This window comes from Nerophis ophidion, linkage group LG10 (assembly GCF_033978795.1).
Source record: "Nerophis ophidion isolate RoL-2023_Sa linkage group LG10, RoL_Noph_v1.0, whole genome shotgun sequence".
Lineage (NCBI taxonomy): Eukaryota > Metazoa > Chordata > Actinopteri > Syngnathiformes > Syngnathidae > Nerophis > Nerophis ophidion.
The window spans coordinates 2,753,184-2,771,577 of NC_084620.1; the positions used below are offsets into that span (position 1 = coordinate 2,753,184).

Sequence of the window (18,394 nt, forward strand, 5' to 3'; positions counted from 1 at the left end):
ATCCTTGACTAGAGTTTTTGTATTTGTTCTAAAAAAATGGAATTATTTTGTCATATAAAGAATATTTGACAAGCCTTTTGTATTTGCCATTTAAAACTGTGGATGATTTTGTCATAAAGATCTTTGACCAGTGATTTTGTTGCAGGCCATTTAAAATGGGCCAATTTTGTCATATAAAGAATCTTTGACTTTGTATTTGCCCCTGAAAAAGGGGATGATTGTCTACTAGAGGATCTTTGACTAGTGTTTTTGCATTTGCCCTTTAATTTTGTCATTTAAAATGATCTTTGACTAGTTTTCCTTGTATTCTCCCCTGAAAAAAGGGATGATTTTGTCTGTCACTTAAAGGATCTTTGACTAGTGTTTTTGTATTCACCCCTTTAAAAAGGGGATGATTTTCCCTATCATATAAAGGATCTTTGACTAGTATTTTTGTATTCGAACATGCAAAGGGTATTATTTTGTAATATGAAGGATCTTTGACCAGTGTTTTCGTATCTACCCTAAAAAGGGGAAGGATTTTGTCATATGAAAGATCTTTGACCACTGTTTTTGTATTTGTTCTAAAAAATTGGGATAATTTTTTCATATAATAACATTTGACTAGTGTTTTGTATTTGCCATTTAAAACTGTGGATGATTTTGTCATAAAGATCTTTGACCAGTGATTTTGTTGCAGGCCATTTAAAAACGGGCCGATTTTGTCATTTAAAGAATCTAATCTTTGACTTTGTATTTGCCCCTGAAAAAGGGGATGATTGTCTACTAGAGGATCTTCGACTATTGTTTTTGCCCTTTAATTTTGTCATTTAAAGGATCTTTGACTAGTTTTCCTTATATTCACCCCTCAAAAAAGGGATGATTTTGTCTGTCACTTAAAGGATCTTTGACTAGTGTTTTTGTGTTTACCCCTTTAAAAAGGGGATGATTTTGTCTGTCACTTAAAGGATCTTTGACTAGTGTTTTTGTGTTTACCCCTTTAAAAAGGGGATGATTTTGTTCGTCATATAAAGGATCTTTGACTAGTATTTTTGTATTCGAACATGTAAAGGGTATTATTTTGCAATATGAAGGATCTTTGACCAGTGTTTTCGTATGTACCTTAAAAAAGGGGAAAGATTTTGTCATATGAAACATCTTTGAACCAGTGTCTTTTGTATTTGTCCTAAAAAATTGGGATTATTTTTTCATATAATATTTGACTGGTGTTTTGTATTTGCCATTTAAAACTGTGGATGATCTTGTCATACGAATGAAGTGTTTTCGTTGTAGGCCTTTAAAATTTAGATGATATTGTCTTATACAGGATCTTTGAAGGATGTTTCAGGATCAAGTAGTACCTTATACGGCTTGCCATTGACCAGGTTGGCCAGCGACGAGCGCGGGATCTTTCCGGAACGTGTCTTGGGAAGCCCATGGACAAAAAGCACGTTCTTGAAGGCGGCCACAGGTCCCACAGTGTCCCTCACCAGCTGGACCATCTCCTTTGCGATCTCTTCCCGGCCTTGTCTCACACCTGAGGGACCCCGATGAGATGACATCATGAGAGGCTTATGCTTCCTTTCGGGAAGCGTCTGGCTGCTTCCTCACCGTTTTTCAGCACGCACAAGGCCAGAGGGACGTGTCCCTTGAGCGCGTCTTCCAGGCCCACCACGGCGCAGTCGGCCACGGCCGGGTGCTGCAACACCGACTGCACACAACACAAGCGTGAGACTGAGACCTTTTTTGAGCCCAACGTCCCTCGAGGGTCCTCTACCTCCTCCAGGGCTCCGGCGGACAGCCTGTGGCCGGCCACGTTGATGACATCATCAGACCTGGACATGATGTAGAGGAAGCCCTCGTCGTCCATGTAACCGGCGTCCATGGTGTCGTAGAAGCCCTGAAGAAGACACAAACCCTTAAATCAGGGGTCACCAACTTGGTGCCCGCGGGCACCAGCTAGCCCGTAAGGACCAGATGAGTCGCCCGCTGGCCTGTTCTAAAAATAGCTCAAATAGCAGCACTTACCAGTGAGCTGCCTCTATTTTTTAAATAGCAAGCTGGTCTCGCTTTGCTGGACATTTTTAATTCTAAGAGAGACAAAACTCAAATAGAATTTGAAAATCCAAGAAAATATTTTAAAGACTTAGTCTTCACTTGTTTAAATAAATTCATTTATTTTTTTTACTTTGCTTCTTATAACTTTCAGAAAGACAATTTTAGAGAAAAAATACAACCTTATAAATATTAGGATTTTTAAACACATATACCTTTTTACCTTTTGAATTATTTCGTCTTCTTTCCTGACAATTTAAATCAATGTTCAAGTATTTTTTTTTTAATTGTAAAGAATAACAAATACATTTTAATTTAATTCTTCGTTTTAGCTTCTTTTTTTTCGACAAAGAATATTTGTGGAATATTTCTTCAAACTTATTGTGATTAAAATTCAAAAAAAATATTCTGGCAAATCTAGAAAATCTGTTGAATCAAATTTAAATCTTATTTCAAAGTCTTTTGAATTTCTTTTAAAATTTTTGTTCTGGAAAATCTAGAATAAATAATGATTTGTCTTTGTTAGAAATATGGCTTGGTCCAAATTGTTATATATTCTAACAAAGTGCAGATTGGATTTTAACCTATTCAAAACACGTCATCAAAATTCTAAAATGTATCTTAATCAGGAAAAATTACTAATGATGTTCCATAAATTATTATTTTTTTTTCAAACAGATTCGAATTAGCTAGTTTTTCTCTTCATTTTTTTCGGTTGAATTTTGAATTTTAAAGAGTCGAAATTGAAGATAAACTATGTTTCAAACTTTAATTTTCATTTTTTGGTGTTTTCTCCTCTTTTAAATCGTTCAATTAAGTGTTTTTTTCATCATTTATTCTCTACAAAAAACTTTCCAGAAAAGGAAAAAAAAATGTACGACGGAATGACAGACAGAAATACCAATTTTTTATATATACATAGATTTTTTCATTAAAGGTAGATTGAGCAAATTGGCTATTTCTGGCAATTTATTTAAGTGTGTATCAAACTGGTAGCTCTTCACATTAATCAGTACCCAAAAAGTAGCTCTTGGTTTTAAAAAGGTTGGTGACCCCTGCGTTAAATGATTGTCAACACTTACTTCCTTTTCTTTCCAACAGAGGGCGCCCTGTGACCACTCAGCATGGCCTCCTTCAACAATGGCTACCCGAACCAAAATAAAGTCAACTAACCGGGAATTTGGAGAAGTAGATCTCTCTGAAGAGCTCAGAGTTCTGCCACAAGGAGGAAGCAGCACCGGGAGGCAAAGGTAATCTATTACAAAGACAAAGAGAGTACAGTAGATCCCTGCTATTTGTGGTGTTATGTTCCAAGACCCCCAGCTAATGATGGCCGCAAATGTCTTCTTGATAATCTTCACCAAGGGTGTCCAAACTCATACCACTGAGGGCCACACACTGAAAAATGAAAGCATGCGGGGGCCATTTTGATATTTTTAATTGTCAAAACCAATTTAGAGTAACCATTAGGGCTCCACTTTAAATTTGGCTAGGTGGGGCGCTCGCTAACTGACTAAATTTTTGTCTATAATTGGATAACCTGCAGCACGTGAAATATTAACGGACAAGATAACGTAAGCATTGCCAAAGAACAACAATTCAAAACTACATTAAAGGCCTACTGAAATTAGATTTTCTTATTTAAACGGGGATAGCAGCTCTATTCTATGTGTCATACTTGATCATTTCGCGATATTACCATATTTTTGCTGAAAGGATTTAGTAGAGAACATAGACGATAAAGTTGGCAACTTTTGGTCGCTAATAAAAAAGCCTTGCCTGTACCGGACGTAGCAGACGATGTGCACGTGACGTCACGGGTTGTGGAGCTCCTCACATCTGAACATTGTTTACAATCATAGCCACCAGCAGCGAGAGCGATTCGGACCGAGAAAGCGACAATTCCCCCATTAATTTGAGCGAGGTTGAAAGATTCGTGGATGAGGATAGTGAGAGTGAAGGACTAGAAAAAAAAAAAGACAGGGCAGTGGGAGCAATTCAGATGTTATTAGACACATTTACTGGGATAATTCTGTAAAATCCCATATCTGCCTATTGTGTTAATAGTGTTTTAGTGAGATTATATAGTACCTGAAAGTCGGAGGGGTGTGGCCGAAGGTGTGTTGACCGCCAGTGTTTCTGAGGGAAGCCACGCAGCTGCAGCAGGACGCAAGCTCCGTTTATGTCTACGGCAAGAGCCGACTTATTACCACAATTTTCTCAACAAAACCTGCCGGTTGACATGTGGTCGGGAATCATGTTCGCTTGACCGCTCTGATCCATAGTAAAGCTTCACCTTTGGGAAATTTAAACAAGGAAACACCGGCTGTGTTTGTGTTGCTAAAGGCAGCTGCAATACACCGCTTCCCACCTACATCTTTCTACTTTGACTTCTCCATTATTAATTGAACAAATTGCAAAAGATTCAGCAACACAAATGTCCAGAATACTGTGTAATTATACGATTAAAGCAGACTACTTATGGCTTAGATCGGGCTGGAAAAAAATGTCCGCTACAACCCGAGACGTCACGTGCACGCGTCATCATTCCGCGACGTCTTCAACAGGATACTTCGCGGGAAATTTAAAATTGCAATTTAGTAAACTAAAAAGGCCGTAATGGCATGTGTTGCAATGTTAATATTTCATCATTGATATATAAACTATCAGACTGTGTGGTCGCTAGTAGTGGCTTTCAGTAGGCCTTTAAAGGTCTCGGCGACCCAATAGGGTCTCACTTATTTAGATGTTAGAGATAAGTCGGATATATTTTTTATACTTTCGACGCGGAAAAAGAAGAAAAAAAAAACCATCCGTGTTTTTTAAGGCAAAACCACAAAATATGCAATATTTTCCTCCCCAAAAATGTTCCAAGTGGAATATAAGTAACTGTAGCCTTAAATAGCTAAATCAATCATGACAACATTGCTTTTGATTCAAAATCATTTTTGAACAATACATAATAATCCAAAAGGCTCCCACTCATAAAAGTGTACAAAAAAAATATCAGATATTTATATATATATAGCTTCACGGTGGCAGAGGGGTTAGTGCGTCTGCCTCACAATACGAAGGTCCTGCAGTCCTGGGTTCAAATCCAGGCTCGGGATCTTTCTGTGTGGAGTTTGCATGTTCTCCCCGTGAATGCGTGGGTTCCCTCCGGGTACTCCGGCTTCCTCCCACTTCCAAAGACATGCACTTGGGGATAGGTTGATTGGCAACACTAAATGGTCCCTAGTGTGTGAATGTGAGTGTGAATGTTGTCTGTCTATCTGTGTTGGCCCTGTGATGAGGTGGCGACTTGTCCAGGGTGTACCCTGCCTTCCGCCCGATTGTAGCTGAGATAGGCGCCAGCGCCCCCCGCAACCCCGAAAGGGAATAAGCGGTAGAAGATGGATGGATGGATATATATACAGTACAACCCAAAGGTTTGGACATACCTTCTCATTCAATATGTTTTCTTTATTTTCATGACTGTTTACATTGTGGATTGTCACTGAAGGCCTCAAAACTATGAAAAAACACATGTGGAGTTATGTACTTAACAAAAAAAAGGTGATATAACTGAAAACGTGTTTTATATCCTAGTTCCTTCCAAATAGCCACCATTTGCTCTGATTACTGCTTTGCACACTCTTGGCATTCTCTCGATGATCTTCAAGAGGTAGTCACCTGAAATGGTTTTCACTTCACAGGTGTGCTTGAAGCTCATCGAGAGAATGCCAAGCGTGTGCGAAGAAGTAATCAGAGTAAAGGGAGGCTATTTTGAAAGAAACAGAATATAAAACGGCAACTCGGTGGAAGAGGGGTTAGTGCGTCTGCTGCACAATACGAAGGTACTGAGTAGTCCTGAGTTTAATCCCGGGCTCGGGATCTTTCTGTGTGGAGTTTGCATGTTCTCCCCGTGACTGCGTGGGTTCCCTCCGGGTACTCCGGCTTCCTCCCACTTCCAAAGACATGCACCTGGGGATAGGTTGATTGGCAACACTAAATGGTCACTAGTGTGTGAATGTGAGTGTGAATGTTGTCTGTCTATCTGTGTTGGCCCTGCGATGAGGTGGTAACTTGTCCAGGGTGTACGCCGCCTTCCGCCTGATTGTAGCTGAGATAGGCTCCAGCGACCCCCGCAACCCCAAAAGGGACAAGCGGTAGGAAATAGATGGATGGATAGAATATTAAACATGTTTTCAGTTATTTCACCTTTTTTTGTTAAGCACATGTGTTAATTCATAGTTTTGATGCCTTCAGTGACAATCTACAATGTAAATAGTCATGAAAATAAAGAAAACACATTGAATAAGGAGAAGGTGTGTCCAACCTTTTGGCCTGTACTGTACTTTTTATACTTTCGACACGGAAAAAGACGAAATAACCAACACTGTTTTTTTTATGACAAAACCAAAAAATATGCAATATTTTCCCTCCCAAAAGATGTTCCAAGTGGAATATAAGTACCTGTAGCCTTAAAAAAGTAGATAATTCATTACAACATTGCTTTTGATTCATTATAATTTGTTGAACAATACATAATAATCCAAAAGGCCACCACTTATAAAAGTAAAAAAAAAAAAATCATATATTTTTTAGATTAAATTCCTTGCCCTTATGTGGGCCTACCGAGGATGTCGTAGTGGTTTGTGCAGCCCTTTGAGACACTAGTGATTTAGGGCTATATAAGTAAACATTGATTGATTGATTGATTTTTTACTTACAATGCTTTAATCTCAACAAAGATCAACTTTAGATCAATCCATCGATTATAAGTTGCTTATATGCTTACACACATGTAAGAGGGATGTGTACTATGGGTATGAGTTGTTGTTTTTTTTTCCTCTTGGCCTCAGTCTGGACCCCCTCTCCAGACGCCCAGGCTTAGACCAATTATTTTATTCTATTTTAATTTACCTGTACCTCACCATTTTGTAAGTCGGCAGACCAGTCAGCGATCCTGTTCTGTATCCCTGTAATGTTTGTCTGATCTTGAAAGGGATTGTGCTGAAAATGTTAATTTTCCTGAAGGAATAAATAAAGTACTATCTATCTATATATCTATTATTTTTGAGCAATGCCAGTTTTAAGGTAAAAAACTGCCTGCATGGAAGGTTTGTGTTGTGAGTTTTAATATTGCAACATTTTCTTGTTGCATTGCACTTGTTGGCTCTTTTATTCCACTTTGTTTTTGTTTTTCTTTGGAACACTATTTTTTAAAATGTGCTTTGGGCCTTTCAAAAATTAGCTTCGAGCTGCAAATGGCCTACCGACCACACTTTGGACACCCCTGGTTTACACCTCTTGATACACCGTTCATAGTTCTTAAAGACATTTAAAAATCAGTTCAGTAGCAATCACAAACATTATTATTAATAGTAGTAGCTTATTCTCGCACTCATTTGGTGGCCTTAATAATGATGATAATGATTATGATTCTTACCCCACTACAATATTTCCCAGAGTTCCCGGCTTCACCTGTCTCATGTTGTCGTCAATGACGGACACTGCAGAAGACGGCATTAAACAACATGAAGGAGTGGTTGTTTTTGGTGCCCGTGTCTTTATTTACCCTTGTATCCGGGCACAGGTTTGCCTGCCTGGCCTGCAGGGGGCGTCAGCGAGTTGCCCAGGCCGAGGCACGTGGACGTGATGGGAGAGCCCGTCTCTGGTGAGAAAAACACACCACATCCATTTATTGCGTCTTCCATGTTGTTCAACATTTGTCAAGTGCATGCCTAAACCTCTAACTATATGGGCGTTTTTTGTCAATCACAAGCCTGAAGAAAGTCACTTCCTGGGGAAAAAGCACAATAGTAACAATGGCGGATGGAGCAATCTTGAGATAGTAGCAACCTAAAAATGTAAAAAATAACAACACACAGACATTAGATTGGATTAGATTAGATTAGATAGTACTTTATTTATTCCGTCAGGAGAGTTCCTTCAGGAAAATTACAATTTTCAGCACAATCCCATTCAAGATCTGTCAGATTGTCAGACATGCTCTTTTTACAACCGAAGTGTATCCAAATAGTATGCCGTTGTTTAATATCAATAATGATATTTGGCGGCCATGAGAAAGCGTGAAAAAAAATAGTTATTTTTGACCACATGTATGTTAACACAACACCAAACAATGTTGTAACAGCGGTCAGGAGAAAAACTGCTGAGTCAGCACTGTCAAGTTCCTCGGCACCCTCATATCTGCTGACCTGTCCTGGACCCAAAATACAACTGCGGTCATCCGGAAGGCCCAGCGGAGACTACACTTCCTGAGGGTACTGAGGAAGAACAGACTGGAGGCTGATGGTGACCTTCTGTCGCTCGGCTGTCGAGAGCCTGCTGATGTACTGCATAATAGTGTGGTACGCCAGCTGCACTGAAGCAGACCAACAGGCGATTCAGAGGGTCATAAAGTCTGCACAAAAAAATCATCGGCTGACCCCTGCCCTCCCTGAAAGATTTACACAACTCCCATTGCCTCAAGAAAGCAAAAAACATCACCAAAGACAGCACACATCCTGGCTTCCACCTGTTCGGCCTGCTAGCATCAGGCAGGCGCTACAGGTGCACCAGAGCCAGAACAAACAGGCTCAGAGACAGCTTCTTTCCCAGAGCTGTCACCATGTTGAACTCTAACTAAAAATAATAATAATTCACCCCTATACAATATCCTGCCCTAATACTTTACTGTGCAATACTACCCTTGGAGTGCAATACGTCCGACACTGATTGTTATTTATTACTTCGGTACTCTTGTCTTGTTCTGTATATTGTACAGTATTTTGTATTTCTATAGTGTTTTGTATATTGAACAGGATTGCTTATTATTTTTATTGGATAGTAGTCTGTTTATTTCAATTGTTAGTTTTTTTCTTTTATTATCTCTTGTGTTATTTATTTTACCCCATATTTGTTCCCACTACCGCACCTTAAGTTGGAGTCTTTAATCTTGTTATATGCAAATATAATGACAATAAAGTCCATTCTATTCTATTCTATTAGCGCGATAAGATGCGTGGTTTGCGGTCTCATCCACGGAGTCCGCGGATAAACCGCGGGTCGGGCGGGTGACTTGATGAAAAAATAGGTTTTAATTAGATTCGGGCAGGTGGCGGTTGAACCAGTCGGAAATATTTGATATGCATGGTTCAGGGATCGGTATCCTTTACCATTCACAGAGCCATTTAGGACCCGTGTCACAAAGCGAAGACAATAGGAGACGCAAATATTCTCTAGAATGACTGCCAGTATTAGGGCGTGCTATGAAGCCATTGGCTTTGTCGCCTTCTACAAGATGTACGATCTGCTTGTCAGTCCAGCAACATGTTGTGTGTGGCTTCCGCAGACACACGCACACGACTGCAAGGCATACTGGGTGACACAGAGTACGCTACTGTTTGTGATATAAACAATTTTAACACTCTTAGTAATATGCGCCACGCTGTGAAGCCACACCAAACAAGAATGACAAACACATTTCGGGAGAACATCCTCCCAGTAACACAACATAAACGCAACGCAACACAACAAATACCCAGAATCCTTTGCATCCATGAGACTTCCTGACTATTTTATACACCCCGCTAGCAGCAAACCCCCAATGGGCGGGTGGCGGGCGGTTGCGGTTCTGATAAAATGTTGGTTCGGGTGGACGGCGGGTTGATGACGACTTTGGTGATGTGGTTGCGGATGATATAATTGCCTATCCGCGCATCTCTAGCGTGCATGCAAACGGCCCAGTAGAAACTTCTTCAAGTGCGTGCGGAGCTAAATGAAACTGACCACTCTAATGAGTCTTATAGAATTTATTTCAAAACACCACAAAGAGGTTGCCTACAGCCAGTCTTGATTACTGACCTCAGCGGTCATTTGGTTTCGCAGAACACGCACCCTGCGACTTTAAGAGACGGTGGTGGATTGAAGTATTTAAAAAAAAAAAAAACATGCGTCCTTAAGACCGTAGGCTCGCTGTTTTAATTCAAGTCAATAAACATTAAGAAAGTAAAGAAAGTGATCCTGGTGAATCACAGACTTGATGTGTGTTTCCAAGCTTGGACAAGCTTCTTGCTGAAGTCCCAACAGGATGCACATTTATTAGGAGGGAGGCAAGGGATTAGGCTACTATGAAGCTATCATGAAGTTACTATTGAACTACCATTAAGTTATCATGATGCTATCATAAAGCTAACATAAAACTACTATGAACCTACCATGAAGCTACCATTAAGTAATCATAAAGTTATCAATCAAGCTATCTTGAAGATATTGTAAAGTTATCATGAAATTATCTTGAAGCTATTATAACCTAGGTGTCAAAGTCAAGGCCAGCGGGTCAGATCCGGCCCACGAATGAATGATCTATGGCCTCTGGAATGATATTTGATTAGTATTAGAACCGGCGCGCAGGCCGCAGCCGCCTGCCGCAGCTTTGCACGCACCAATACTGCATCAGTGTTGGCGCTAGGAATTTTCAAAATGGGATCCCAGGGACCCCATCAAGTGATAAAAATGGGGTCACATAGTAAATTTTTGGGGTCCCACTTTTTTTGTAAGCGTTTTGAAAACAAATGATAAATGTATGCGTTATCCCGTTATATCTCACATTCTATATTGTTTTGTCATAAACATTACTTAAGTCATTAAAAATAATAATACAAAATAAAACACATGTTTATGCATAGGTAAATTTATTCAGTTATAAACATTAATTCACTTTCTTTTTTCCTTCATGGATCTAAACTTTACCGCTGCCGGTATTTTTTTTCTATATTTTTATTGTAATATTTTCAGAATGTGTTTGTTCTATTTTTGGCCCAAGTAAGACAAAGAAAGCAATCTGAAGTTGTCTTTTTTTTAAGTGTTTTTACTATTATGCTTTTAATAGCCCGGCCCGCCCGTGCACAGATTTTCCTCCATGCAGCCTCTGAGCTAAGCTATTAAGTTTGACACCTCTGTATTATAAAGTTATCATGAAGTTGTCAAGAAGCTATTATAAAGTTATCATTAAGCTACCATGAAGCTACTATAAAATTATCATGAAGCTATAAAGAAGCTACTACATTATCATGAAGCTTCTATAAAGTTTTCATGAAGCTACCATGAGGTTACTACATACTTGCCAACCTTGAGACCTCCGATTTCGGGAGGTTGGGGGCGGGGCGTGGTTGGGGGCTTGGTTAAGAAGGGAGGAATATATTTACAGCTAAATTCACCAAGTCAAGTATTTCATATACATATATATATATATATATATATATATATATATATATATAGTGTATATATATATAAATAAAAGAAAAACTTGATTTTCAGTGTTCATTTATTTACACATTTACACACACAAAACTCATCTACTCATTGTTGATTTAAGGCTTGAATTGTCCATCCTTGTTTTTCTAACCATATGCGTGTACAGTAAATGCCAGTATAGTCCTGTTTAAGGGTGTCACAACATTGCTGTTTACGGCAGACGAACTGCTTTACGGTAGACGAAAACGGACTGCTGTTGTTGTGTGTTGTTGCCGCGCTGGGAGGACGTTAATGAAACTGCCTAACTATAAACCCACATAAGAAACCAAGAACTCCCCCTCGATCATTCTACGGTTATAACATCATTGGGCAGACATGCTGTGGGAAAGCAAACGTGAAAACAGGTTGTCGACAAGTCACATGGGTTTGGAGGGGGCGTGGCCTCCAGCTCTGCCTGAATTTCGGGAGATTTTCGGGAGAAAATTTGTCCCGGGAGGTTTTCGGGAGAGGCGCTGAATTTCGGGAGTCTCCCGGAAAATCCGGGAGGGTTGGCAAGTATGGGTTACTATGAAGTTATCATGAAGCTACTATAATGTTATGAGGCTATCAAGGAAGCTACCATGAAGCTATTATGAAGTTATTATGAAGTTATCATGAAATGATCATGGAGCTACCATGAAATTATCATGAAGTTAATATAAAGTTATCATTTAACTTATAATTTTCGTCCAAGAAAAACCCAACATGCTCACCAAATGAGGCTGTTCCACACCAAACTCCCCCAACAGTCATGCTGGGAACAGAATGGGGTTTTCCCCAAAATGTTCCCACAAAGTTGCAAAAGCGATACATTCTTCCAGAGTCCCCAAAAGTTTCTGCTAGATTTGTCACTTTTTTTTGCTAAAGCGCTTCTAAGTGGCTGTGATTACTCGCTAAATATAGCAACAGTGTTGCTAAGGTGGCTACACCGATAATCCTCCTTGCTTTGTCTTCTTTCTTTCTGGCAGACCAGGTGCTTTACAACATTTGTACAAGTAGTGCCATATTTAAACGAGGCAGGTTCCAAAGACATGCACCTGGGGATAGGTTGATTGGCAACACTAAATTGGCCCTAGTGTGTGAATGTGAGTGTGAATGTTGTCTGTCTATCTGTGTTGGCCCTGTGATGAGGTGGCGACTTGTCCAGGGTGTACCCTGCCTTCCGCCCGATTGTAGCTGAGATAGGCGCCAGCGCCCCCCGCGACCCCAAAAGGGAATAAGCGGTAGAAAATGGATGGATGGAAGGTCACAATAAATTAAAACACTTACACTCTTGTAGTGGACTCTGAATCACAGAGAGGATTTCTTTAACTTGCTCCTGAGAGACTAACAAAGTGTAATATTTGTCCTAAAAGACGTTTATTCTTGAGTGTGTGAAAATGTCAATACGATGTTTAGTTTTTATAAATTCAATATTAATATTAGGTCACAATCTGCAACAAAGCCCAAAGTACGGCATACAGTGCCACAACTCCACCGCTTGGGAGCACACATTTGTTGCCTGGCAACACAGCTGACATCAGCACCAACCCCCTCCCTACCTCTCGGCTCCTAAAAATAGCACAGGGATTAATATCAGGCCTCAAAATGGCAGACGGCGAGCAACACGTGCAACACGTCTTCGTCGTCGCCTCTGCGCCGCTTCATCTGACGAGATCCACTGCCAAATATCACCATGGCTACCAGGGTATTGATGCTTATGAAGCATCATTCTGAAGGCTGTTTCTAATATGACTTTATATTAATTTAGCAACATGAGAGAGTCCGAATGTTAGGAACAGTCAAAGTGTCTAATACTAGTTCGACCCACACAGCAATTTATTGTACAAAACCCAAGTGAAGTTGGCAAGTTGTGTAATTCGTAAATAGAAACAGAATACAACTTTTCAACTTATATTCAATTGAATAGACTGCGAAGACAAGATATTTAATGTTCGAAGTGAGAAACGTAAACATTTTCTTATCAAATCATCATTAACTTAGAATTTAATGGAAGCAAAACATTGCAAAAAAGTTGACAGAGGGGCGTTTTCACCACTGTGTTACATGGCCTTTCCTTTTAACATCACTCGGTAAACATTTGGGAACTGAGGAGATCAATTTTGCAGCTTTTCAAGTGCACTTCTTTCCAATTCTTGCGTACAGCTTAAGTTGTTCAATAGTCTGGGGTCTCCGTTGTGGTATTTCAGGCTTCATAATGTGCCACACATTTTTAATGGGAGACAGGTCTGGACTACAGGCAGGCCAGTCTAGTACCCGCAATCCTTTAAAATGAAACCACGCTGCTGTAACACTTGGCTTGGCATTGTCTTGTTGAAATAAGCAGGGGCGTCCATGATACGGTTGCTTGGATGGCAACATATGTTGCTCCAAAACCTGTATGTACCTTTCAACATGAATGGTGCCTTCACAGTTGTGTAAGTTACCCATGCCTTGGGTACTAATACACCAATTACAGATGCTGGCTTTTGAATTATGCGCCTATAACAATCCGGATGGTTCTTTTCCTCTTTGTTCCTGAGGACACAACATCCACAGTTTCCAAACATAACATGAAATGTGGACTCGTCAGACCACTGAACACTTTTCCACTTTGCATCAGTCCATCTTAGATGAGCTCGGGCCCAGCGAAGCCGGCGGCATTTCTGGGTGTTGTTATAAATGGCTTTGACTTTGCATAGTAGAGTTTTAACTTGCACTTACAGGTGTAGTGACAAACTGTAGTTACTGATAGTGGTTTTCTGAAGTGTTTCTGAGCCCATGTGGTGATATCCTTTACATACTGATGTCGGTTTTTGATGCAGTACCGCCTGAGGGATCGAAGGTCAGAGGCTTCCCCACTAATGGGCAGTGATTTCTCCAGATTCTTTGAACCTTTTGATGATATTATGGACCGTAGATGGTGAAATCCCAAAATTCCTTGCAATAAGCTTGTTGAGAAATGTTGTTCTTAAACTGTTCGACAATTTGCTCACGCATTTGTTCACAAAGTGGTGACCCTCGCCCCGTCCTTGTTTACACAACGTGCCAACTTCACTGGTGTTGGATTTTGTATTTATCTATATGTAAAAGTAATAAAGACACACAGAACATATTATAATATCCTTGTTAAATCATTATTAATAGACACTGGTTGTCAGTGTCTTTATTATTCCATATATCTTACACTAAACAGGTGCTTGTTCAAATGGACCATATTAAAACATGATTTTACTTACTTGCTCTCTTCCATAATTTTATTGTAGAGAGTGAGACAGACAGACAGACAGAATTTGATATCACCAGTTTTAGTGTGGGGGGCAGATTTTTTTTTTTTATGAATAATGGAAAAAAATTGGTCAATTTCAGTATTTGCAGTTTATGAAATAGGAATGCATAATATTTTTAATTATATAATTCCTGCCTCTGAAGACAGATACCTATAACTTATTTATATCTGTTATTGTTCCAAACTTCCCCCGCGACCTGACCTCGGATAAGCGGAAGAAGATGGATGGATGGATGGATATTGTTCCAATTTAAACGTAATTGTTTGTGCACACCTTTCTTGGCAGCAATTTTTTTTTTTAATAGCAGGCGTTCTCGTAAGCTTTCAAAACACCGCCGTAATGATGCTGGCGTTTCATGTGGCCGATAAGGTTTGAGCTGTGGGCTATGGGCAGGTGTATTGATCTAAATATTGATAGTATTGATACCAAAGTATTGGTACTGGAGCTCAACCAGCATGATGGGATGGATACATTTATTGATGACATCCGTAAATAAGTCGATTTTGCTCACAGATTTCCTGTGACCTCGTTTGTCAGCGCAAACAGAACACCTGTCTCTCTCTCTGCTGCTCATTCAGGCCCACATTGCTCCTCCCCCTTTCTTGCTCTATTGACTTTATCCATCCATGCATTATCTACCGCTTGTCCCTATCAGGGTCGCGGGGGGTGCAGGAGCCTATCTCAGCTGCATTCAGACGGAAGGCATGGTACACCCTGGACAAGTCGCTACCTCATCGCAGATAGACAGACAACATTCACACACTAGGGCCAATTTAGGGTCTATTCACTGTATTTTTCACAAATATCAGCCTGCATTGTAACGGTTTTATTTATTTATTTTTTTACATGATTTATTTACTACGTTTGTTACATTGTTGCTTTTTGGTTATCTTGCACACTTTTTGTAGTAAAACAAAACATTAAGGAATTTATTATTTATAAAATAGTTTTCCTGTGATGTCAATCATAATCAATGAACTAGAGGCTAATTCACAAATTATGATGACTATTTAAGTCAAAAGTATCTGTATAGGCCAGGGGTCGGCAACCCGCGGCTCCGGAGCCGCATGCGGCTCTTTAGCGCCGCCCTAATGGTGCTCTGGAGCTTTTTCAAAAATATATGAAAAATGGAAATGAGGGGGAAAAAAATATTTTTGTTTTAATTTGGTTTCTGTAGGAGGACAAACATGACACAAACTTCCCTAATTGCTATAAAGCACACTGTTTATATTAAACATGCTTCACTGATTCGAGTATTTGGCGAGCGCCGTTTTGTCCTACTAATTGTGGTACCTTGAACTCACCCTAGTTTGTTTACATGCATAACTTTCTCCGACTTTCTAGGACGTGTTTATGCCATTTCTTTTTCCTGTCTCATTTTGTCCACCAAACTTATAACGTTGTGCATGTATGCACAAAGGTGAGTTTTGTTGATGTTATTGACTTGTGCGGAGTGCTATTCAGACATATTTGGTCACTGCATGACTGTAAGCTAATCGATGCTAACATGCTATTTAGGCTAGCTCTATGTACATATTGCATTACAATGCCTCATTTGTAGCTATATTTGAGCTCATTTGGTTTCCTTTAAGTCCTCATAATTAAATGTATATCTCATGACACTATCTGTATGTAATATGGCTTTTAATTTTTTGCGGCTCCGGACAAATTTGTTTTTGTATTTTTGGTCCAATATGGCTCTTTCAACATTTTGGGTTGCCGACCCCTGGTATAGGCAAAATTAACCCTGTATTTAACAGTATCAGATCAACACCAACATTATCAGTATCGCCCATCCCCACAATGATCCCAGGTTAAGTTTACAACAAAAAAAGAATGCATTCATTGCAATTGTTTTTTTTATTAATCAGTGCTATTTTTTTTAATGTTATCGGATTTAGCAGTATAATGTCATCATTTCTCGTATCTTTGTGATGTTTATTGTACTAGAATAACGTGTTTGTGTTTGCTCCATAACACACATTATGCACTGTCGTTAGTGACTCAAGTGTTTTCCTCCACATCGCACCATAATAATATTTCCGATATATTAACAGTATGTAATAAATAGCAGAGTAGAAATGCTAATAATAGACATGTTAGCGAAGGTAAAAAGTTGCCATGTCAGCAGGAGGCCCAGTGATTGAGGTGTCTGCACATGGGAATAACGATAAGGGCACCACAAAGCGGAAACTAATCTCTCCCTAAATGCTAAATGAGCCAAAAAAGGTTAATTTAAACAACTTTCCTCTAAAAAGGTGAGCACCAGCGTTTGAAGCTGAGGAGAGCGAGGTGCTGAGGCGTGAAGAAGGTGAATAACACATTTAGATCGCAGGCTGACAGATATTCACTTCAGTCTAAAGCACCCAGACACACAGAAATGAAGTCGGCGCTGGCGGCTTTTCTTTCCTCGCCGCATAAATCAGCCGATGGAGGGTATTGTTCACAAGTCAGCTGGAACTAAAACCGACAAGTTCAATCAGCTTGGGTGCAACCCAAACGGAAGGGTGCCAAAAAGTGGTAATGAGGGATTTAGGTAGCCTTCACAACTGCATACCGTATCAAAAGGAAATACATGATGAGGGTTATGGAGAACACACAGTCCCTCCAGTCCAGGGGTCACCAACGTGGTGCCCGCGGGCACCAGGTAGCCCGTAAGGACCAGATGAGTCGCCCGCTGGCCTGTTCTAAAAATAGCTCAAATAGCAGCACTTACCAGTGAGCTGCCTCTATTTTAAAAATTGTATTTATTTACTAGCAAGCTGGTCTCGCTTTGCTCGACATTTTTATTTCTAAGAGAGACAAAACTGAAATAGGATTTGAAAAGCCAAGAAAATATTTTAAAGACTTGGTCTTCACCTGTTTAAATAAATTAATTTATTTTTTTACTTTGCTTCTTATAACTTTCAGAAAGACAATTTTAGAGAAAAAATACAACCTTAAAAATGATTTTAGGATTTTTAAACACATATACCTTTTTACCTTTAAAATTCCTTCCTCTTCTTTCCTGACAATTTAAATCAATGTTCAAGTAAATTTATTTTTTTTATTGTAAAGAATAATAAATACATTTTAATGTAATTCTTAATTTTAGCTTCTGTTTTTTTTGACAGGGAATATTTGTGAAATATTTCTTCAAACTTAATATGATTAAAATTCAAAATAATTTTTCTGGCAAATCTAGAAAATCTGTAGAATCAAATTTAAATCTTATTTCAAAGTGTTTCAAAAGTAACCATATATTGTCAGTAAATTAGCAAGTAGATTAACAGTTTTAAGTAAATAATACCATTGACAATGACACAGAATGTCAAAGCATATGTCAGCAGTTAAATTGGGAGCCTTTTTAAACGTTTAGAAACAATTATATTATCATTTATATGCCAAATAATACATAGTGATATATATTGTTATTAAATGAGGCTCCAATATATATCATGATGTTAATTTTAGGCCATATTAACCATCCCATATTACCTCCTGGTACCCAAGCACCTCCAAAACCCTCATATCTAGACTCCAAACATCCCAGAACAAGCTCGTCCGGTTACTTTTAGACCTCCACCCCAGATCACACCTCACTCCTACCCACTTCTCCAAAGTGGGCTGGCTCAGGGTGGAGGACAGCGTCAAACAACTTGCACTGAGCCTAGTCTATAAAATCCGCTACACCTCCCTGATACCGAAATACATGTCAAACTACTTCCTTAACGTAAATGACCGCCATAACCACAACACCAGGGGGAGCTCCACAAACCACGTTAAACCCAGATTCCGATCTAACAAAGGTCTTAACTCATTCTCTTTCT

The 18,394-nt window shown here is 39.4% G+C and overlaps 1 protein-coding gene across 2 annotated transcripts in view; it reads right to left on the reverse strand.

Annotated features, from left to right (window-relative positions):
* Window positions 1–18,394, reverse strand: part of acss3 (acyl-CoA synthetase short chain family member 3) — a 38,175-nt gene that overhangs the window by 4,101 nt on the left and 15,680 nt on the right. For both annotated transcript variants that reach the window (XM_061912025.1, XM_061912024.1), the window contains exons 11-16: window positions 7,595–7,690; window positions 7,466–7,529; window positions 3,208–3,289; window positions 1,757–1,879; window positions 1,591–1,690; window positions 1,341–1,516 (exon numbers count right to left, since the gene is read on the reverse strand). In XM_061912025.1, the coding sequence (XP_061768009.1) occupies window positions 1,341–1,516; window positions 1,591–1,690; window positions 1,757–1,879; window positions 3,208–3,289; window positions 7,466–7,529; window positions 7,595–7,690 (641 nt within the window). The remainder of the gene's footprint in view (window positions 1–1,340; window positions 1,517–1,590; window positions 1,691–1,756; window positions 1,880–3,207; window positions 3,290–7,465; window positions 7,530–7,594; window positions 7,691–18,394) is intronic.